The 23,884-nt window shown below is 36.3% G+C and overlaps 2 protein-coding genes across 2 annotated transcripts; one reads left to right on the forward strand and one right to left on the reverse strand.

Annotated features, from left to right (window-relative positions):
* Positions 1-3,012: 3,012 nt before the first annotated feature.
* LOC146466693 (protein FAM241B-like) lies at positions 3,013-3,357 on the forward strand. Its single transcript, XM_085126903.1, has one exon. It carries the CDS (start codon positions 3,013-3,015, stop codon positions 3,355-3,357), a length of 345 nt encoding a protein of 114 aa, XP_084983029.1.
* A 4,442-nt stretch (positions 3,358-7,799) lies between these two features.
* On the reverse strand, positions 7,800-23,215 carry LOC146466694 (wings apart-like protein homolog). The gene is made up of 19 exons (XM_085126858.1): positions 22,593-23,215; positions 21,067-21,150; positions 20,009-20,149; positions 19,281-19,346; positions 18,461-18,643; positions 17,828-17,909; positions 17,010-17,097; positions 16,603-16,666; positions 16,257-16,368; positions 15,562-15,674; positions 14,584-14,660; positions 14,090-14,223; positions 13,513-13,580; positions 12,593-12,640; positions 11,735-11,945; positions 10,782-10,931; positions 9,811-9,899; positions 8,934-9,029; positions 7,800-8,127 (listed from the first exon to the last, which is right to left on the reverse strand). Exons 1-19 carry the CDS (start codon positions 23,085-23,087, stop codon positions 8,068-8,070), a joined length of 2,361 nt encoding a protein of 786 aa, XP_084982984.1. The 5' UTR covers positions 23,088-23,215; the 3' UTR covers positions 7,800-8,067.
* Positions 23,216-23,884: the final 669 nt, after the last annotated feature.

The raw sequence follows: 23,884 nt of genomic DNA on the forward strand, positions 1-23,884 counted from the left end.
GCTTAGTGACCTGGGGCCCCCTTTTTTCGAAAGACCCGGTAACTTACCGGGCCCGATAAGTAATTTTGGCGACAAATGTTTCTTAACAGAAGTCAATTTTTGTTAGCTTTGAATACTAAATTTTAAAATCTTATTATTCTATGAAAACATTGGCGAAGTACCATGTCTGTAATCGTTGTGTAATCGGCGAAAAAAACATTTGAAAATATACTTATCGGGCCTGGTAAGTTACCGGGACTTTTGAGAAACGGGCCCCTGGTCTTGTATTGGAAGCAAGGCTGTGTGTGACTTTGATACAAACCTCACTGCTTTTCATTTGTAAATGCAAACTAGTTAGCATAAGAACAGCATGATCTCCATATGAAAAGCAGTGAGGTTTGTATCAAAACAAGGTCGCCCCCAGACTCGCTTCCAATGCAACTGTAAAATGAGCTATTTTGTCATTGATTGGGCCTAATTCACAAGGGAAGTGATGTTGAGTCACCAGTTGCCAAGCAACGAGTAATAGCACCAACCTCGTCCTCAGGGTCCTCTCTCTTCCTCCTTGGGAACGAGGTTGTGGGATGACGTGATGACGTCTGGTAGAGCTGACGTCTGGCAACTTGTGAATGCTGTCACTACATTACACGGAAAGCTAATTGTTCGTGGCGGCAATCAATGGATGAAGTATTGCCACTAAAGCGCACTGCCTCAAGTGCATGGGCTGCACCGCCAACACACCCAAACATACCAGTACAAACAACCCAACCACGTCCATTGTCGTTTGAACCGCCTGGGAGGACACTGTTTGTAAGCTCTACAAAACTGCTGCAAAATACAGACGACTCAAGCGGGGGAGATGAAAGTAAAGCTTGCTTGTGTTACTGCGATTGTTTAGCCTTTGGGTGTAGATGCAAACCGACTCGATGTGCCGGCGAGATAAAGTGCCTTAACTGCCTTTTGTGCTTGGGTTATTTTCTCTTGGAAACAAAATGTTGCTGTAAATGTTGCAGGTGTTCTTGCCAGGACGAAGAATGTAACTGTGAGTCTCTGAGCTCTGTAGTGTCTCAAATGTTCTTTGTATGGAAATGTAATTCGTTGTCTCGCTGCCAGTGCAGCTGCAGATCAAAAATGGGAACTTCTGATATTTCAAGCGATGAATGCACCTGCTTCTGTGACGAAGAATGAATTATCAGTTCACGCAGTTGCTGTTGATCCGATTATTTAAGTGACTGAGGAAATATAACTTGTGAAGCCATGGCACCCGGAAAAGTACGCATCAGTCATTATTGCGGAAATGATCGATCAACAAGTTTTGTCTTCTCAGTACCGAGCCTGAAACGAACTATCAATACAATTGCAGACAACCTACATCAACAAATTTTAAGACTTTTCGTTAACTGGTGCTAGATTCGTAAATAATGTTAGAATGTTCATCATTGGACTGAGTCGCATTTTTTTTTAAGAACTCTTAGAAAAAGATCGAGGATTCTTGGTCCAGCATGCCCGCAACTTTAGGCAGATCCTAGAAGATTTGAGATGACAAGGAGGAGACTTTAAATTGAAGATTTGCTACAATGTAAACATGACCATGAGGAAATAACTTGGGAAGCCATGACACCCGGAAACCATCTACCTAACATACCAACGAACATAACTAACATCACATTTCTTTGAAGAATCAAATTACATTTTATCATATCCAATAGCCAAATTAAAAAGATGCCTTTTCGCTTTAGCTATGATTTGATTTGTTATAGCTTCAGCAATAAGAAACTGTAAGGTCAGCAATGTAATGTGTAATAATGCATATATGAATTTAAAAAACTGAATAACGCACAAACACCAATTTGTGATGACTTCCTTCAGGACAAACCACGTTAACGATGGTCTTTCGTAGTGACGCATCGCTCTTGTTAACGAATGTTCTGCGAAAGACACTATTTCCCCCTTCTGCGAATAAGAAATACGGAAATATTTGGAGCGAACAAGCGTGTTTTAATGTTCAGAAAAAAAAATCACAACAATTTTCACTTCTCGGAAAATAAATTCTGCTTCGCCCTGCAACAGCTGTAAACCGTAGGTAGACATTTAGAAAATAAATTGTTTCTTGATCCACATTTGTTTCCACATTTTTGTGATACCTGACTCTCCTCAAACAAATAGTAGACAAGTAATCTTAAAGGAATACTGAACTATCGGTTTGGGTTTTCTTTGATTTCAATATTGATGCGTCTTTTGGTTTTTGAAGTCATTCTAAAAATAGGTGTCATCTCCCCTTTTAGTGAATTTTGTTGCATAATCTTACACTTATTTCCGTAGGCATGTGATCCAAGACTCTAGATCCAGTCTGTGTCCCACAGGGCCACAAAAAATTACCGTCAAGTTCCGAAAGTAATGACCCTTGTCGTAACTTTCCGTGAAAAATGTAAAAAGATACGCACAATCCAGCCGTTTAAAAGGCAAAAAGCCAAACTTCAGCCGTGTCCTATAACGTTACCAGAGTATTCAATTAATTAAAAAAAAGGTTTATAAACTTCAGGAACTGGCCCCGAGATGTATTTTTTCATTCGGTTACTTTCGATTGGTGTAAGAACGGTGCCTGCCTTGGTTACTGCGTGTACGTTCTGCGTATCTCGAGATACTCGGGTTTCCCATGGGTGGTGCCTACTAACTGACAGAGACATTTTTGCGCGATTTAAAACTATGCGGAGAAAGCAGAACTTTACTTAGCAAGTGCTCTTGGTATCCAAAAAGAAAAATTGGGGTAACCATGCATTTAAACATATGCCATACATTGCTTTGTATTTTACTGCTTTTTAGAATATCTGTTGCTTAATTATCTCTAAAAAATGCCCCGCTACCCCCCAATTTCCTTTCTGGTTTCCAATCCAGTGCAAGGTAATCACAAATTTTCATGTCCTGTACATGAAGAAGATTTCCTGGTCTCAGTCCCAGTCTTTCTCAGTTTGGTCGCCATATTGAATCACGATTGAAAACCTACTGTACTTTACCTTCTTCCATGAATTAAAGATGGTGACGATAATAAACGGAGAAATCGTACAAGACAACGATCCTCGAGCCCAAGAGTTTAGAAATCGTGGAAGGAGACAAGAACGACAGCAAGAGCGTTCACAACAGCAATGGAACTACGGGCCACACGAAGAACACCCGCCGGTACAGCAAGGGGGATCCATATTTGATCAGCTCAACAATCGCTTACTAGCCGCTGGCATTCCTCGCTGGAATTTGGGACAAAATATTGTTGAACCTATCGTGTCTGTGGCGCTAATACTTGCACTGGTACTGTTCGGGTTCCAAGGTGTTCTTTTGGTTGGCGTGTTGTGGTTCATAATGCAACAAAGTCGACAGAGATGAACAAACTGAACGCATTGTAGAAGTAGAAATTTTCTTTAGAGGTCTGCATATATTTAGGGAAAAAACTAGTGGAGAAATTTGGTCAAATATCAAGAGAATAACCAGGGTAACTGTAGAATGGTTAGTCGACATTGAAAAAGTCTGGATAGGAATCATAAGATGCATTCATCACTTTCAAAAGACTCATGCATAGAATTAACATAAAATTATAAAGAATAGAAGAGATTTTAGTTTAAGCCAGGGTACATTCCGTGTACATCCCACTGCCAAAGATACAGCGAGAGTTTCAAAGTTCTACGACAAGAGTCTGCCAAAGCACCTACGCCGGGAAAATTATGCCAACTGGCTGTCGAATTCCTTCACCGAGAGAAATCCTGGATATGTCTGGATGAAAACAATTCATTTGAACGGTGGAAGTTTTCAAAAGCCAAGATAATCTAAATGTCTTACGCCTCTTCACGCCAAGTACCCATAAATGGCACCGGCATTTCGAGCAATTTGGAAACCCACGCCAAAGATGTTTGTTTGAACCTACGTAAAATACGGTTTTGAGTCTAAGGTTTAGGGTTGGTTCAGTTTGGTCAGTTTGATGGTCGATGGTATTGCTTGCAAGGGATGACAAGACAGGTCTGTTAGTTCAAGAATATAATCTACACACTTGAACCTCATGTAAACCCGAAATAGTCAAGCCCAGGTGGTTGGTTAAGAGATACACTGAGTTTCAAAGTTCCACGCCACGAGTCTGCCTGGTTATACGGTGGTCATTAATGAGAAGTCGAACCACAGGGGTCTAACTTTGGCATCATAAGCCTGTGGCAGTTTCAGGGGCACAGTACATACATAACCCAAACATTAGTGCAATAATGAATATCATTATGGTAGTCACAAAAAAAATGTAACCTTTCTTTCATTACAGAGCAAAACAAATTCTAATATATCTGCATTAAAAATAGCCTGCGTAGCTGGTGGTTTTTGTTGGTGGGCTCACGGGAAAACCGGGCCAAGCCAGGCCAAAACAAGTGGCAAAGCCGCAGGGAAAATGGGGCTTCGCCACTCGTTTTGGCCCTGCTTTTCCGCGAGCCCACCAACAAAAACTGCCAGCTGCACAGGCTAAATTGAAAACAGTTTTGTCTTGACTTGTGATCTTCCGAAAACAGAGTACAAGACAAGTGTCTTAATTGATCAAGCCTTAGTAATATGGACACCAGCTCAACACAAATTCTAGTCTCTCACATTATTGAGATGTTTGTTTTAAAAAGATAAAGTTTAGTCAGGAATTTGACCAACATAGCCCTCAACATCAGAAATTTTGCTTTTGACAAAACACAGAAACTTATTTTTCGATGATAAAAGTAACTGTGTACTTTAAATAATTTTCATAAATATCCAGTCATCAAAAAGCCATTTCATGTTCTCTAAAACTACCATCAGTGGACATAGTTTGAGTAGAGTATTTAGTGTAAAAGATAAGATAAAACTGCTAAAATGTTTTATGTGCTTTGAACAGCGTGTATGAATATCATACCAATATTTAAATTTGAAGTGAAAAGAATTATCCATACACTGTAAATCTTATCAAGGTAGTTGGTACTTGTTACCAAAATGGAAATACATGTTTACCAAAACACAAGGGTGACTGGTTATAACACTATTAAAGAGCTCCAACTGGTTCTAGCAAACCTTTCCTTGCTGGGTTACAATCATCAGAACATTGCATCTGGCTTACGTAATGAAGCTGGGAGGTGGTGGCCATGATGATGATATGAATGACAATAAAAGTCATTTTTGAAACCTGTGAAAGCTCTGCTTCTGAAGGAGACAAAGATTTTTATGAAAGAAGAATAAGTACGAGAAAAACTCATTTTTGATTGATGGGTCCTGGCAAGAACAAGAATAAAAACTTGGCAATCTTTGGGAGATCTTTGCAGGAAATAGCAATCTTATTATCCAAGTCCACTAAGTACTGTTCAATAACATGCTAACCAAGTATCAGATATGGCATGATAATTGGATGGAAAAAACTGGTTTGGAGGTTATTTGTACAGCAAACAAACAGTATCCTAATGCATAGTTACACATGCTCTCATCCCACCTCCCTTTTTCCTCATACATGTAGTTTTCTTTGTCGCTTATTACAGTGCGACGAACTCAACCGGGGCCCCCCAAAAAAAACCGACACTGAAATTTAAAGAAATGTTCTTGTTTTGATTGGTTTACAAACTACCAAAGCCAGACTTCTTTGTTGAAAACGTGACCTGTGATTGGCTGATCAATGTTGGATGGCCCCGGCTGAGTGCGTTGCACTGTAATAGAAGGGGAAGTTGGATAATAAATCTCTTATTAGTGTAGTATCACTGTATACTTTTACTTGTTTGTAGTTTGACTCGCCTTGCGGGCTCATCAAAGTACACTACAACTTGTAAAAATATAACACGATACTACACACCAAAACTAAACAGATATTTAACAATAAATAAAATGTTATCCTACGAAATTGTGCTGAGTATTGGGCTAAAATCAGGAGATATTTAGCAAGATTGAGCAAGATAATTGTTTTATTATTCAATGCATTGATAACAAGGCACAGTTTTTTGTAGAAAAGCTGGAGATGATCTGATCTGATGATTTGCCATTTTTCTCCCCGACACAAAATTACATAATAGGATATCCATTGCCTACAGACAATGAATATTCAGTGCACCATAACCATGTTTGGGCAGCGTTACAATGTGTTGAATAATAAATAATCGTCCATAGCCTTAGCGAAGTGAAATAAGAGACAACATTTAAATCATACACTGGACGCAAGAGCCTAATTAGACAAGAAGACAACACCAGAGAACTAGACGAGAGACATACCAATCAGATATGGTTCTTTATTGCACTTCAATCTACTAACAATAAGGTGCACGTATGTACTATGGAAAGCAAGTGCTTCCGATCTTGTATGGAATACATCCAAGTTGGTATATTGCAGATTTTACAGACTGTAGTTTTGGTTAAATTAGTTAATGGTTTGAATAGTAGGCAACTGGGTTTTTATATGCACAGGTGCTGTACTTGAGAGGCTTACATTACACATTGATCAAGAAACTGCTACAAAAGCTAAATATTTGATAAGGAAAATTACATGTAAATTCTATGCTGGACATCAAAGGCTAGTCCTGTCGTGTGTAATTAAATTTAATGAAAAGGAAACATTCATAAAAACAAGTCTTTAATTAAAAACCACCACAGAAATATTTATAGGAAGTAATATTGCAAGCAAAAGAGCAACCTGTAATGTATGTAGTATCATCAGGGCCCAGATGTTCAAAGCCCGATTAAGCTAATCCTGGATTAACATGAACTTTGATGCGAGTTTAATTAATAGTTAATAAAGATTCTCCCAAAAGATTTTGTCCGTCAGTTTTGCCTTAGACCTTTTTAACCTTTAGCTTGAAATTAACCTTTTAAACAAGCAAGATGAAAACCTCTTTACTTTTTAATTGTGGATAAGCGTTAATCGGCTTTCAAACAAATGGGCCCAGATGGACAACAGGGGTGCTTACCATTTACATGGAAAACCCGGAAATTCCAGTTGGAAAATCAAATGGTGTGCATCATTCCATTTGGAGTACTTCTGAAATTATGGGCTTCTAGTCAAAGTGATGCATTTTATTACTCTTTTTGGGATTTACAGCTGATGTTCATACATTTTGCATGTTATCCATCTCCTGTTAAGACGAGCTAAATCATTTCATATTTATGCTGAAAATTTCCATCCGGGTCGTTTGCCTAAATGGTAAGCAGCTCAGCAGTCCAAAATAATTTATTAAAAATAAATTAATATGTTAATAATAGTTTCAGTAATATAACTGGGTATACTTCCTTAGGGTTCTGATAGGATGGAAGAAAGAAAAACTAATTTTAGAAGTGCAAGCTTTTAAGTCCAAACTGTCAGACAAAAGTGACCCAAATACCCTTCCCCTTCCCTTGTTATGATGAATTCTTTATCCCCAATGTATCCTAACAATATCAACATGCCAAAACATTAAGCAAAATTATTGATTAATTATTAATGTCTGTCTTTTTGTATTTTCTTACACTAAAAAGATTTGCAGTGTTGTAAACTGGACCTATATGATACAGTAATATTATTACACCCCACCCCACCCTCAACTTCCCAAAGAAAATACTCTCCACCACCCCTCCTAAGAAAAACATTTTGTCCCCCAAAACTACTGACTGAAAATGAAAATTGAGAATTCCAGTTATACCAGTAATTTACTGGGTTTTTTTTTTTGAAATTTGGACAGGTGCCATCATGGCAATTAAGTTACATGTACCACTGGCTAAAAAATTTAGCAGAGTAAACTGATTTGAACAAGAGAAACAAAGACTGAGATGGTGAACGCTGCATTATGGATTAGCATCAAGTCAAACAACCTGTCCTTGAAAAATAACTTCTTTTCATAAATAAGATTTCAATTTCCGAATTCCTAAATCAGTACATCCAATTTCAGTATGCATACACTGTATGATGCTGTTATTGTGTTTGTTTGAGAATGTTCTGTGGGGAGTAAAATAAATTTAGCATGTACAAATTTTATACAATATGTATACACAAACGCTCGTACTAGTTAGTTTTCGCAAAACTGTCTGTATCCTGAGGTAAAACTAGTAAATTTCAAAGTACTTTTGTCTTGCTCTCCAAAATAGCTTGGCTGTTTACTTACAATCTTCCAATACTTTAACAATTTTTTCAATAGCATGCCCACTTGTGCCACTCTACAAACAGATAAGAAGAATTATTTTAGTAGTCATTCACTGTAGTCTAGATTGCAGATTAAAGATGCACATGAATCTGATTGGTTCAGTTATCTTCAATTAAAGTAAAATTTAACAAGGGTGGCCAGGTTCGAGTCCCCGCTGTGACCACTAGCTTGGATTTGCTTCAGGGTAGTATCTGTAACTTCAAATCCTGAGGGTTGTCCCATGCACGTTCTACATTCGGACCGTATGCAATAATTACAGACCATATGAAATTTATGGACCATTAACTCTCATATTACCCTGTTGATTTAATGAGATGCACACTTGGTATTTGGACCATAAGCAAGATGGACAGTCTGTACATTTCATCAATCGTAAATTACAGTTCGTATCAGTGCGACAGTATTGGTCATGGGTGTTAAAAATACAGTGAAAATTTGCACATTAAGGTTTACTTACTGGTAAGATAAATTTGGGCAGTTTATGACTATGCATGAAAAGCAGATCTTAGCAAGGGCTACATGTATTTCAATCCAAAAAGAAAATTGGGGTAACCACGCACTTTTCAGAGTTAATTGAGCAACAATAATTTACAAAAACAATGTATGGGATTTTCTTGCAAATTGAAGCTTGATTAAGTTTTCTCTGCAAAATGAGTGGTTTTCATTTTGGATTTCAGCAGCGCTTGCTTCAATCTTTTTTTCCTGTATACATGTATAAACCACACAAAAACACTGTTGAATTAGTAGACATCTTCCTTAAGAAATAAGAGGTCAAAGATGCCCATGCGCAGAGCAGTAGCACTTTCCTTACAAACCTACCGTGAGTTTTATGAAGCGAAGGAATTTCCTCAACACATTGACAAGTAGAGAAAAATCTCCATCAGGTAGCAGACTACGAACAAAGCTTTGGTTTGCCTATGAAAAAGGGATGCATTATGGTTGATAACAGTAAAATAATGGTATAAACAATAAAAATAATCTACTGATAACAGCTACATAATTATTAATTGTATAAACCTTAACAGAACACAGGTGGAAACAAAGGACAATACATATACATTGGAAATACAAGTGTTGTACCAGAAAATGTCCATTCCCTTCTAAGGGAAGGGATTTTGGTTTGGAACCCCAACCTGTGTGGAATTCCAATTTTCTTTCATAATTCCCCTTAAAAACTCTGGCTTTAGCCTCACAACATTACATGGTTTGTGCATTGTATATTGAATGCTGTATTATGCAAAGTGTATATTACATGAAATGGCTAAGATTCCCATCCAGGTGAGGAGGTGAAGAGCCTCATTCTATTTCCAAACAAATTGCAATGTTGTTGGTAGTTAAACAAACCCATGAACGCTTGAGGTGGTGCAAGATGCCAACAAAATGGATGTTGTACTGTCACTATTTCGCGATCACCCTGCAGGCAATTTTGAGGAGGAATAATTTGAAAGGATTGACTAGTTGCAAGCAGCAAAAATGAAACATTTTGTGCGAAAGGACGCTAGTAATTTCTACTCCAACCAGCTGGAAACTAAGGAAAAAATGGAGTACATTTCAACCAAATGAACTTTAGCTTAATAGAAATTAAGGCTGCAGGCTTGAATTACTGATTTTCAGATGTAAAATAGTCCACAAAGGTATGTTGCTATATATGAACATAATTATGTTTTAAGTAAGTTATTTTTTTATTAATCCTAACCTCGTTGTCCTGTAATATGCAACCAAGGAGAAGTGAAAGGTAAGCAGCTACAACACTGTCTTCCATATGTTTTCCCGCTTTCTGTAAAGCTGTAAAGGAAATGTCCATAAAAATATGACTTTGAGGAAAGATAGAAAAAAAAGAATTCTAAAACACTTTTGAACTATCTCAAACATGTCGAGAAACATCTAAAATCACTAGAAAAAGTCTTCACAATATAAACTGAAGTAAAATGTTGTGGTTTGAATGAGCCTTTTTTTAATTTTTAAACTCAGTTAAATATTATATATTACTAACAATATTTATCATCATAATCATTATCATTGTTACTGTTGCCAAATTTTTATACTGTTACTATTACTAGGTACAAGGACATTACAACAGACCCCAAAAGCCAAATCATCCCTTTTGTTCAATTGAATAAGATATGGAGATCACATCACATTAGACAGAAACCAAGATAAACATCTATAGTAGCAATGACTTGACAAAACTCCTGTGTGGTGCAGAATGCTGGAGAGTCGCCCAGAGAGATAGTTAGAGACTATCATTGTACTTCAAGTCTGAGAAAGGTCTGCACAACCTACTGCCTCCAAAAGATCACAATTGAGGTACTCTAACAAACGACAGGCCATCGGGACATCACTAAAATAATTAAACAATGAAGATGGAAAGATCAGGATAGCATTACTACTACAAGGAGGTGGAAATCAGATAATGGAAGAAGGAAACAAGACCGGCTGTATGAAGTATGGAGGACAATTAAACCCAAGATGAAAACAAAGCCGCTGTTTCTAAGGCATGGTATAATGGCTCATATACTATGGCCGTTAAGCCAATCAAATCCCTGGAATTGCATCATACAGTGATCAAGGTATTAATAATAGAATTATGTTACAAGCTGCTCCAAAGTAGACAAGATTTTACTCAAACCAATCAATGGCCTGTCAAACTGCCAGCATCCAACTCACCTTTGCCAAGTTGTACATCAAGTGGCACTTCTTCTTCTTCCTGAACATCTGTGGCTTTCTTGTGTCCCTCATCAACAGAAACATCAATGTCCTCTCCACAAATCCAGCCCCCATCCTTGGTTTGCCTCAGTGATTCTTGGCTACTTTCCTCTAATTGATTTAGGGAAAAAAAATGGTCCATCATAATTTTATTTATTATTGTAACTATGATTAATAATTATTTTATACATAACACATACTATTACACCATATTTCTAATTTCCCAAGTGTAGCTGTTTCTAACATTACACATACATGGTGCACACGTTCACACTGCAATGAGCTTCTCCAAACCTTAGTTTAGACCTTTTAATGGATCAAAACTTTTTACTGATATTCCAAAATTAATGGAATGAAGGATCTTACATGTAACTTAGTCATAATTTTTAAAACTTGTATTTTAAAATCCTATAGATCACAAGCTTTTTAATCACTTTTAAAGTTAGCGGCTGTATTTAGGCTTTTTTTTTTCTTTTCTTTTCTTTTTGTTTTTTTTTTTTGTGACAGGGCCCTTATTGATATCAGCATTAATTTTTATTTTATTATTATTATTATTATTATTATTATTATTATTATTATAATTATTATTATTGGTAGTAGTAGTAGTAGTAGTAGTAGTAGCAGTAGCAGTAGCAGTAGCAGTAGCAGTAGCAGTAGCAGTAGCAGTAGCAGTAGCAGTAGCAGTAGCAGTAGCAGTAGTAGTAGTAGTAGTAGTAGTAGTAGTAGTAGTAGTAGTAGTAGTAGTAGTAGTAGTAGTAGTAGTAGTAGTAGTAGTAGTAGTAGTAGTAGTAGTAGTAGTAGTAGTAACAGCATCATATCAAAAATGATGAGCCTTAAAGGCAGGTTTAAAGAGGGACACCTACATTTGCATACTATAAAAACTTCTTCACAAGATTTCATGTAACATTATTTACCTTCAGTAGATAAACCTGATGTCATCTCATCTGTATTTCTTGCAGCTTCCTCCCTGATTAGGAACAACTGCACTAAAGCCTCAATTGAGCTGACTGCTCCCCCCTGACTGTCACTCTCTTCACTCTCAAAACAGGGGGAGGTGCATAGCTGCACCAGAGAGGCAATGTTCTGCTTACTGTCTTCTACTAGGTTAATTAAGAGTTCCAGGCTCTAATTAAAAAAAACAAACAAACAAACAAATGAAATTTAAGTCAAATTCTACTTTTAAAATAATAACTACATTGAATTGTTTATTTAAGAAATATTTATGTTTCACAGAACTTCAAGTACACGCAACTTAATGTAATTAACAGTTATCCTGTGAACTTTATTACAACAGAGAATATCTCCCGATACTCAGCCATTGATAACAAAGCACAGGTTTATTGCAGAAAAGCTAGAGACAATTATCTAATCTCTATTTGCCATTTTTCTCCCTGACACACAAAATTACTTATACAGTCAGCAAAATATCTGTTGACTACGGACGATGAATATTCAGTATGTACACCATGACCATATTTGGGCAATGTAAAAATGCGTTGATATATAATAATTATTATTTCCAAGATTAAACTGTTGTCGCATAAATTAAATTATAAGTTAATAACTTTTTTTCACATATAGTAATTGGATTGCCTGCACAATGTAGGTAGCTGCATTAATATTACAGGTTGTACCAGTGTGATGCTGGTCCCATGGCCTAAAGAGCCAGTTACGATATTCTTGCCAAAAACCCTTCAATTGTAAATTTATAACTTGGTTAATATTTACTTCAGGAATAATTTTTTACTACAACTAATATCATGAAGGCTTACCAGCACATGGAGATCAAACTTTTTGCTCTCTGTAACAAACTGTGGCAACTAAGTATAGAAAAATAACAATGTCCAATGTCAATAATTAAATTTAAGGACTAAAATCTCCTTTGTTAATTTCCATGTGTTTTCATTGGACAAAACAGGTCATCTGATACAAAATCAGACAGCAGTTATCAGACGATAACCCTTTAAACCATAAGACAAAAGGTCATTTTGTCCAGATCCAGGACTACAAACTTAATGTAATTACTAAATTACTAACTAAATTAATCACCACATTCTCGCATTAAAAATGAATTACAATGTGTTAACAATATCTAGAAAAATGCATAAACCTTATTCCAAAATGGCTGTCACTTTATTAAATTAGCCCTTCTTGCCGTTGTTCAAGATAAAATATTCTTTTGACTTTTGAGCTTAAGAACGAGGTAAGAAGGGCTATTTTGAATACCAACAATAGAATATTAAAATAGTAGTCATTTTGGAATAAGGTGCACACTGCATATCCAGGTATATATAACATTTTTAATTATTATAATCTCTCAGTTAGTATGTGTGTGATTGGTCAATTTTGCAGGCCATATTTCACTGTACGGCCCGCTAAACTTCAACTAGTTTCCTTTCCTGTGCGCCCAATTAACCCCAGAGATATAATATAAAATATTGTATCTTACTAAATATATCTGGTTTTCTCGGTCCTCATTTTTTCCTGTTGATTTATCGCCCACGTGCTGTGTGCTTGGGCCATAGTGTAAATCAACAGAAAAAAACTTGGTCAGTCTGTAACTTACAGTATGGAACTCAGTAAGAGGTATTTAAAGCTACTAATGAAATTCATGCATTTCATAACTGATATAATCCTTATACATGTATGTATATGTATATGAGTTGGTAATCCACATTAATTTTATACTTACCTTCAAAACAGTTGACAGAAGTGAATAAAGAAACCCATCCTGTTGACCAATACAAGAACTGCCTGCCTCTACAAGAAAAAGGGTTCAAAAATGGTGTACACACTATGCAAATAATAAGAGGAGATATTATAATTAAAATAGCATTTTTTTTTCTGCACCAAAAAGAAGAAAAAGCTACAGATCTTTCAAGTCTCCTGTAGACTATTACTTTGTAAATGTTGAATACTTTTGAGACAAAATTTTAGGGGACACAACTTTCAAAATATTAAACTTAGTACTATGATGTACCATCAGTCTTTCACCTAAGCCAAGAACATACACATGACTTTGTATAAACATTTGCATACACCAAGAAGAATGAAATAATCCAATTCAAAGCAAAAATTAAAAGTCAGCAAATATATCAAATTTTCCAACAAGCCATTCTTTCTTTCTATTTCTTTCAATTATTGTCCTTGACAAATTCCAATATTGACTCATAACCATTATGATAGTTAAAGAACTTTTACAATGATTATTACAATAATTGCTTCTTCATTTATTTGGTATTTCTAAAGAGAATGTGTATGCTTCTTACCAAAGTTGTGAGTGAGGTTCAGGAAAACTTTAAGAATACTAAAGAAACAATCTTCAAAGGCTTTGTCTGGTTTGGACTTGGATTTTTTTCGTGAAATGCCAAAGTTGAGTGCATTACGACACAACTGTATCAACCTGCAACAATACAAAAAAATGTGTCAATCATTGAAGGGATGGTGGAAATCTTGCCTACAAAAATTTAACAAACTAGATGAGAGAACCTGCTGCTGACATAATCTTGAGAATCCTGTTGTCTTGTTATGCACATTAATTTCATGCAAATGATTTACATTCATTTGAAATGATAATAACTGTGCATGCAAAAAATAATAACAAATAATAACATCGTACCAATGTTGTACAGTTCCAGAAAAATTCCATACCCACCCCACACAAGGCAAGCCCAGCAATCATAAATTATGTATTCAATCGAACAAAATAAATATTGATTTCTGAAAATACACATAATATTAGTCAGTACAAACTCTTTCTCACCTAACAAGAGCAGCAACAAATGATCCTTTCTCGTAACAAATCATGTACTGTTGATTAGCAGAATTCTGGATTGTAACCTGCAAATTTTGTACAAAATATGCATCTTTAGTTAATACCCTGTACATGAAGCAGCAGATCAGGCTGTTGATGATGGTTCTGAGTGCCACATACACAAACAGAGAGAATGCACCCCAGCTTTGGTAACAGGTCAAAACGCCCCCTAAATAAGACAGAACACCCTTTACATCTTTAAGACATACTGTTAACCTCCTTAAATGAAGACGTAGATACGTGAAATAGCTTGTTCTTTAACTAAGCCAGGAGGCAAAACAAAATCACTACACTTTCTCTTTAAGTCGCGAGGTGAAACAAGCATGCTATCATGTTTTCCATGAGGGGGCGTTATGTCTGATCTGTTGGGGCATTTTGTCTTGGGGGTGTTTAACTGTTTTGACTGTGAACCCCAGCTTTGACTGTCTGTTTAACAGCCAGGGTTGTTAAAACTAGCTGGCTGCCAGAGACAATTGTTGCCAACCTTACTATCTTGGTTGGTGACTGTGCTTGACATTAATTTATTTTGTTTGTTTAACCTATTGGTTACTTTCAAAGGCAGCCATCTACTTTAGAATTTGCCTGACATCCCTGCTGTTAACGAGATATAATATGGGACAGAAGTCCTTCAGACAAAGCTTCAAATTCACTGTATACTAACATTATACTTCTCCTACAATAATATTAAAACATTTGATACTTTTGCTGTTTTAGTTGAGCTTTCCCCACCAACCTCTCCCAGATCAATGTTGACATGTAACATGCATTCTCGACACAAGGGTTCAACAATGTAGGAGGGGGTGGGGTGGGTGCAGGGGGTCAATGGTGAATGGTTCTATCTGTCAATGCCTTAAAATTACATGTTCATTTCTTACATGCTCATTAGCTCATTGCAGTGCAGTTAAATTCTCTTACATGACTACTTACATTTTCCAGGAGTCTCATACACCTTGTCATTTTCTTCAGCTTTGCAATGGACACTCCCTCATGTAATCTACCATCATTGTGTCTTGTCAGAAGCTGATCGATAGTTTGGATACCTAAAGAAAAGCAGAAACACATTTAATGTTAGTAATACTGTCTCAAGGAGCCTTGAGGAAAAAGGGTGCGAGTGACTCATAAATTATTTTGACCTTTAGAAAATTATCCAAATTTCTCTACTTTGTGAGCAGATTGTATAAAATAATGTCTCTGGTTATTGACCTGATTGGTCGAGGAAGTTGGCGCGTAATTGGTCGCCTGTCAGTTTAGCCATGTTATTATTGGCTGTGAAGACTGTAAAAAGTAATTGTCAATAACTACTTGCACCTTACTAAACAACTTATTGATATCACTGACAAAACATACAAACAATAGACCAATCCACTACTTTTACTAACAATAGACCAATGAACATTTGACTAACAAAAGACGGATTGAAACACACTAATCACAGGACTACTGGGTTCAAACCATTTACAGTAAGTGTTATAAGTACATATTTGTAGTGATGTGTGGAAAAAGGCCCATAAATTAAGAGACCACTAAGAGACTCTTGATCTCATGTTAAATTCCTCCCTTCTTTTACAAGGAAACACAAGGTAATTTTGGAAGAAGAATCTAGCAGTTTAGTTTTAAGTCACCTATATCCATAATGTGATCCAGTCCTCGAAGAATTCTGATCTCTTCCTTGAACCACTCTCCAGTCCTCTGGGACGTCAATGATAACATGGACTCACACACCAGAGATGCAGGCTGCAGTCAGCATCAAAATCAACGTGTTAATTATGCAGAATTTTTTTTATGCATAACAGTGAATAAATTGTTTAGTACTGGTGGACAATTCAAGGGGGCTCAAACAATAACTGCATGTTTATTATTATGTTAATTATCATTATCATACAGCAGGAATGTAGTAATTAAGTTTTTTTAAGTCAGCATTGTTGTAACATTTGTATCTGTTCAGTAATTATCAATATTCAAGCTTACATTAATGTCATCGTCTTCTGCAGCAAGCAGCTCATCACATCCACTCTGTTTTCCTAGTAATGTTCTAAAAAAATAATAACTTAGCATAAATTCCTTGCTCGTAATACAAGATTACATCACTGGTATGTACATCTAGACAAAAATTGGGCCAATGTTTAAATATGATAATTTTTTTAAACAACAACAACCACAACAACAAACAGGATAATCTACATGTATATGGCACTGTCCCTTTAAATTTAACCAAACATTTTCATGTTTATAAACCTTGCATAGTTTATGTTCATCAGATAAATTAATTTTTCTATTGCAAAAATAATTAATTATACACCTGCATTAATTTGCAAACAAGACATACAGTACATGGTAACCTGAACATGCACATGCAGACTTTTCATTCAACTAACCTGACTTTGGTGACATATTTGTTGTAATCTTTTAGTGACTTGGACTGCTGATTATTACTGTCTACAGCTAATAATTTCATCATCAGTTCTGACAAAAATAATGCTCACGGTCAGTCATATCTCTTGGCAACAATTACCAAAATGTTCAGTCCACTCACAGAACTTCTTGCAACTGGGCTCAAATGACCAAATTTGTGCTATTAGTATTTTAATTATTTTCAATAACTACAACTTAATATGCTGTTTGTACTGTGTGGAGAGTATTGTAAGCAATTATTAGTCTCCATCAATTTAAACAATAATTATTGAATCAAAGAAAAAGGTTTTGTTTTCAGGATCAAAAATTTATATTGGAATACAAGCTTTTATTCCAATATAAATTTTCGATCCTGAAAACAAAACCTTTTTTTCATACAATATGACAGGATCAAGGAACAATTTTTTCTCTAACAATAATAGTTATTGAATTGTAAAAACAGAGCCTCAAACTTGCTTATTTTGCAATTTAGACAGTCAGACTCTAAAATCCATTTCTGATATTGTTTGAGCTACATTTTGCTATTTGTACCCAGCTGTAAAGCAGAGCCTACCATAAAATTTTCGAGCACCCTTGAATTCTAAAATTAAATTTCAGGGCTTTTCAAGGACTTCAAGGAGTGGCACGAACCCTGGGACAATAATGAAGAGTACAGAGTGACCTGTTTGTGATGTAAGCCATCTCTGACTAACAGTAATTATTTTTTCACCCACTCCTCTCCTGCTAGATTAAATTAAAATGAGAAAGTTCTCTTCAACTAGTGATGGTCAAAACTTCTTACCAAGAACAGTTCTGTCTAAATCTGCATTCTGACGGTCTTGAGCTAACATAAGGGTAATTGAAGATGTACAAAGGGCAAGGCACTGAAAATGGAAATAAACAAACTAAGGATTAATTGTGCATTATACATGTAAACTGTGTAGGTCCTATGTAATTAAATCTAGCAAAAGAGAACTGGTAGATTTAAACTTTGACTGTCTTGATCCATCAGGAACGTATTCGCATTTAGACTAAGACAGATATATGTTGAAGTTTCAAAATGAATTTCAGGTTAAATTGATTTCAACCTAGGTTGAAATTATTGTTCTAACCTAGGTTGAAATTGAAAATAGTACAGAGCAACAAAAAGCCAGCAACTGATTAGGTAATAACAAGTAACAAAAATTGCTAGTATCTGGTCAATATCACATGTCAGTAATTAAATCCACCAGAGATTCTCTGAAAACACCAGCAATCTTCTGGAGTGGGGTGATTTGCACTTGTGGATGAAATAAAAAATAACCAAGGAGTGCTAATGTTGGCCATCAATTTCAATGTAAAACTGTAAACTGACTGTAAACTCTGTCAGGAATAATGCATTCAAATGAGCAAATCCCTCAAGTCCATTTTTCTCGTACCAACTGAAAACCCTCACCTTATCAGTAGGAGCATCTTCAAGTGCTGCAAAAATCTTAGGGGACACTCCATGGGCCCTAAGACTCACTCGGAATGAGGCCTGGCAACAATGAGATGCAAAATCCAGGGCACTAAGGCAGCGGGTCGATATTGAGCGGCTCTCCTTGAGACCATCCAGGAGGTACTCCACATCATCAAAAAACTGCAGGCAAAACAATTATTCAGACATTTAATGCTTTTTCCCTAAAGGCTGACTAAAAGTGACTTTATGGTGGCCAAGTAAAGTATTTATAGATTTTACTGACAGTAACTAGTGGCATGTAGGAGTAAAACCTTCAGTCTCAGTCAGCTAACTTTGGGCAGATCTCATTGCCAGGTGTCCTGGCTCGTAATGTTGGTTTAGAAGGTTAATGTTATCAGAATTATGAGAAACAACATCGAGAGGGGAGAGGGATCAGCTGAACAATAGTATTAGAACTTGGTAGTGAAGAGTCACAAGGAAAACTTGTCTTGCACTGTAGTAGTTCTTAGATTGTCAACCATGACATTTATTTACAACTCAGGATAGATTACATGTATCCTAGCATACAAGTATTTTCAATTTATTACCTGGATTGCCTGTTATATCACAGAAGCCATTTGCATGGCAACAAATCATCTAAAGAATGCAACTCTGCAATATTTCTCCCGTATTCTTAATAGTCATTTTAATTTCATCAAAGGAATGAATAAATCACATCTGATACAATACATGACCTTTTTTTTTTTAAAGTGAAATTATGATTATATTACTTAATAATAATCCAAAACATTTAATGCATGTATAATCGCTATCTAACCTGTTGGTCCTCTCCAGACTCCAGACATTCATGAACTTGTTTGACATTCTGTACAACAGTGAACAGCTAAAATAGAAAATAAAGATGGTCACATTCAACATAGCAGCACCTGCACATTCAACTAGATGCTGGATTAAAAAAATATCAAAACACTGAAGCTTTCTTGCAACGAAGTTTGGGGTGATAAGGTCCGTAATAAGGGCACACATGGTTCAACAATGGTCAGTCATACATTATTTCTATCTTTGGACCACTTATACTGTACCTATTAATTTTTAGTCAACAACTCAAATCTGACTGTAGTGCTTATCAAAAAATGGGGCATAAAAACTAATCAAAGCCAGCAAATCACTGATGAAAGCCTTGGAAGTAAACAATTAAAATTAATTTTCCGGGGCCCAGTTGTTCGAAGCCCAATTAAGCTAATCTTGGATTAACGTGAACTTTGATTCGAGTTTAATTATAAATCAATAAATATTCTTCCAAAGGATTTTTGTCCTTCATTATTGCATTAGACTTTTCTTTACCTTTAGCTTGACGTTAGCCTTCAAACCCATTCTTAACGAGCTAAATGAAAACCTCAATTAACTTTTAATCGTGGATTAGTGTTAATCGGCTTTCGAACAACCGGGCCCTGGCGGTTAAACACACTATTCACTTTAAAAACTGTATTCAAAAATGAGGCCTTTTAATTACTCACATACTAGTATTCTCTAAATTCAACTCACAGGTTTCTCAGTTCTCTTTACTCTCACTGCACTTGCGGAGTGTTCTTTCTTCTGTCGTAGCAAAGATGCAGGCTGGACCACACTTGGAACATCTGGTAAAGTCTCATCCTGTGAGTCTTCACTGAAATCTGCACTTGTAGGCTTTAAAATTAATGACATGACAGCAAAGCCATATAATTACCATAAAAGCTCTAATAAGCCCTTGAATGGCTTAATTTTCAGGCCTCAAGAAGGAAGGGGAGGGATAAGGACTTTATAGAGTGGGGGAACTTGAGTGGGAAATCTTGAATTTTGACAAAAGTTGAACTAGCTTTCGAAAATTCTACATTACCTCGCAACTGACTGAAATCATTACGGTACACTGTAATACTGGTCAAATTAAAAAAATGGGTTGTGAATCACAATCTCATTCTTACCTTGGCACAGCAATACTTCCACTCGTTGAAGACCAAAGATGAGTTTTGTTGAGATTTATTGACAAAAATTTAAGGTATAAAATGTCTACTAAAAAGTGGAACCGTCGTTTCTCAAATTTTCATAATAAATAAAAATGGAACGAGGAGAATATGGCTAAGAATAAAAGCTAATTAAAACTTTTAAGCATGTAGTTTACAATCTGGGCCGTTGTTTTTACACGTGCACACAGAAAGAAACTCAATAAAGGGTTCAAAAACGACTCAATAATCATTGTAAAGTTCAAAAGTTAAGAGGAACCATGAGCTGCGGAAAGAGAGAAACCATGCGCATTACATCTGACATCATTTTTATTGTCTGTAATCTTATAGACAATAGTTACAAGCCAATCAGCGCATAGGAATTTTGATAGTTAATGTAAAATATCTATAGAAAGGGGTAACATTTGCAAATGGAAAACTGGGTTTAATAGCAAAAAGATGTGTCCCACTGAATATAATTTTCATCACTACTTTTCAGGTCTATACAAAATCTGCAAAGTGACAGGAAGGAAGGAGGAGGTGGACACTAGACTCAGGAATTGGCTTAGTTAAGTTAATCTAACAAAAAAATTCAAAGTATTAGTGAAGGAAAAAAGCTCATACCAAGGCTGAAAGTCGTCTGGATGACTTGTCCTTCTTTGGTGATAAGGACTTGTCATTGTTCTTTAAAAAACTCTTGAAAGGAGACTGAAAAGTAACACGGAAACAATACACATGTTTAACTCTCTTTAAGTGCCAATACTGACCAGCAAGTAATTTCTAATTACAATGCAAATTTGACTGGATTCCTAATTGACACAACTAATAAAAACCTGTGTTTTTAAGCTTCATTTGCTATAATCTCTATTCAACCAGCTCTTTTCAACCCTACCAAACAACTAAACATCTTACATTGTGTACATATATTCTGTTTTGCTTGGAAAAAGTTGGAAAGGAACAAGAAATGATAAGAAAAATAATAAAATGCAAATGACTATTAGGAGATACATGAAGTATTAATCCAATGATCTTTTGGCTTCTGGATAAAGTTATATTTTAAATTTTGTATTATTCATTTGAACTGTGTATTATGCATTGAAACGAATAATAAAATCAATATCACTATAATATCCTCAAAATTTTACCCTTGGTTTAAAGAACAATAATTATTAGTCTGGATTTGTCAGTGAGACGTGAGTAGTTGGCAAGTATATGCGAGATTGATTTTTCTTATCTGCAACCATGACACTCACATATAGCGGTAGTTAGCAGACACTAGTAATTCCCTGAGTAATGTATGGTACTGCAGTTGCTTACAGGATTAGCATTGCAAAAAACCGTCTCAAGGTTTGATCACCATACTGGTTATTCTTGTCTTTGTGAAGCAAGTATAGCAATTCACAAATGTTATTGTCAAGGTAATGTAGTTATCACAAGAAAAGGGAAAAATGACTGGTCTTCGCAGTTCACGTTTTAAACCAGAAATTCATTTCACGTTTTAAACCAGAAATTCATAAGGGTTTCTCTAGAAAATCAATAACTTTGATTACATGTAGAACATCGTAGAGTGTGAAACTCTTAAGCAAAATTTCCCTGCAGTGCTGCTTATCACCCTGCAGGCATGTACAAGTACGTTCCAACTTTTGAGCCCAAGCTAGGATGAAATCCTTTAGTCTGACCATGACAAATAAATGGTATACTTGCACTGGACAATACTTTTCTGTGGTGCTGTTTATATTATGCTTTATATGGTGGTTTTAAACTTGATGCTGTGGCATCGACCAACCAGTCTGCATCGCATGGAAAGTGTATGAGTGACTTTTCAGGAAATCATGTTTATCTTTTAGAAAATGCCTGTGCACATGCAAGATCATGTTGAGTTTTGCCATACTCTGCAGACTGGTTGACCAAATCCAACCTATGTTTCACCATTCACTTGAAAGCTGTTAGCCTGTTAGTAACTTTCCTGTAGTCCTATTTATAATTTCAATCTTAAAATGTGACCACAAATTGAAACTTGTCGTTTTTGGAGATCATGGCCCTACGGTGATGTTTGTTTTTCATTTCTTCCCAGAAAGGAAAGATCTGATTTAAAAAATCAAACAAACAGAACAAACGAGTTTATGTAGTAGTTAAACAATCCATCTTACCGCCTTAAGCTTCTTCCTGACGTAACTATTTACAACCTTCTTTTCACCTCCCTGTGACGAACTTTCGCTAAATTCCTGGGAGCTGCTGTAAGCTTCATCATCAGTACTTTTATCAGTCAATTCTGTGGATAACGCTTGATGTGCGATCAGTTGTTTAGTGGCGTTACTTCGAAATGTACTTCTGTTTGAACTCAAGTCAGTCACATCATCTTCATCAAAAGCAAACGGATCTTTCTCTTCGATCGCGTCTAACTTCCTTCTTTTCTTTGTCTTTAATGCATCTCCAGCTGCTTCCTTTGCTAAGGTAACACTGCTTTCTACCACTCTACTTGTTCTAGCCCACGGAGACTTTCTTGTGAGTTTTCTTGTGAAAGTGTTTTCGGAAGTAGCGTTGGCGTTCGAATTTTCGCTGTTTTGAAGTTCGTCAAAATCCTTAGAAATTTGAGTCTCTCTGGCGTTGTTTCGACCATAAGTCTTGGTGCCGTATTTCGGCATGAGTTCTAGTTGACTAATAAAAGTTGTTAACTAACAATCAAGCGCAATTTTCGCCTGATTTCCAGCTTCTTCTCATAGCTGAAAATCCTTCTCTACCAACGAAGCACTGAATTCGTAATTTACCGGGAAGCAAGCTGCGCATACCGTCGCCGTGGAAGCCGCTGCCAGTGCCAACGGGCGCGAATTTTTGGCGCGAAACTTCACAAAACGTAAACATAGGTCTGTGTCGCGTGTAGATTCTTCGAAATTCTGTATATAAGTCCCCGACTGGACTTAAAAATCCTTCAAGGACCACCTCCGTAAATATAAGCCCACCTCTCCCCCAAAAATGACGGATATTAAGATAATTTTGACAGTTGGCCAGCCCAATCTCACGAATCAAACCCATGGACTTTTGGGGTCACCTGAAGCTGTTACATGTTAGATGGCGTCTACTAACCTTACATATATGATTGAATGTAAAAAATGTAAAAAACAGTATATAGGGGAAACCAAACGCACGATCCGTGAAAGGTTCACAGAACACAGACAAGCGACAAACAACCCACATCACGCCAACTCCACAGCAGCAGTCCCTACACACTTCAACTTACCAGGTCACTCTTCTGCGGACATGCGACTTATCCCTCTCGAACTACAACCCACCATCAATGCCTCCCGCCGTAAGGCACGCGAGGCTTTTCTAATTCATAGAGGGAAAACGTTATCTCCAGAAGGCATTAACAGGAAAAACGAACGCTGAACCTTGATTATACACTTCTATATTTTTGTTATCTCATATTTACAAGTACGCTGTC

This window comes from Pavona decussata, unplaced genomic scaffold (genome assembly GCF_977016875.1).
Source record: "Pavona decussata unplaced genomic scaffold, jaPavDecu1.1 SCAFFOLD_141, whole genome shotgun sequence".
In the NCBI taxonomy this organism is placed as follows: domain Eukaryota; kingdom Metazoa; phylum Cnidaria; class Anthozoa; order Scleractinia; family Agariciidae; genus Pavona; species Pavona decussata.

What these genes read in the sequence shown, in the direction of transcription:
- LOC146466693 (XM_085126903.1), top strand. Translation starts at nt 3,013, where the DNA reads ATGGTGACGATAATAAACGGAGAAATCGTACAAGACAACGATCCTCGA.
- LOC146466694 (XM_085126858.1), bottom strand. Translation starts at nt 23,087, where the DNA reads ATGCCGAAATACGGCACCAAGACTTATGGTCGAAACAACGCCAGAGAG. An exon ending in ATCAGGTTTATCTACTGAAG is followed by an intron (nt 10,932 to 11,734) that starts GTAAATAATGTT and finishes TAAATCAATTAG; the next exon opens with AGGAAAGTAGCCAAGAATCA. An exon ending in GCATATTACAGGACAACGAG is followed by an intron (nt 9,030 to 9,810) that starts GTTAGGATTAAT and finishes CCTTTTTCATAG; the next exon opens with GCAAACCAAAGCTTTGTTCG.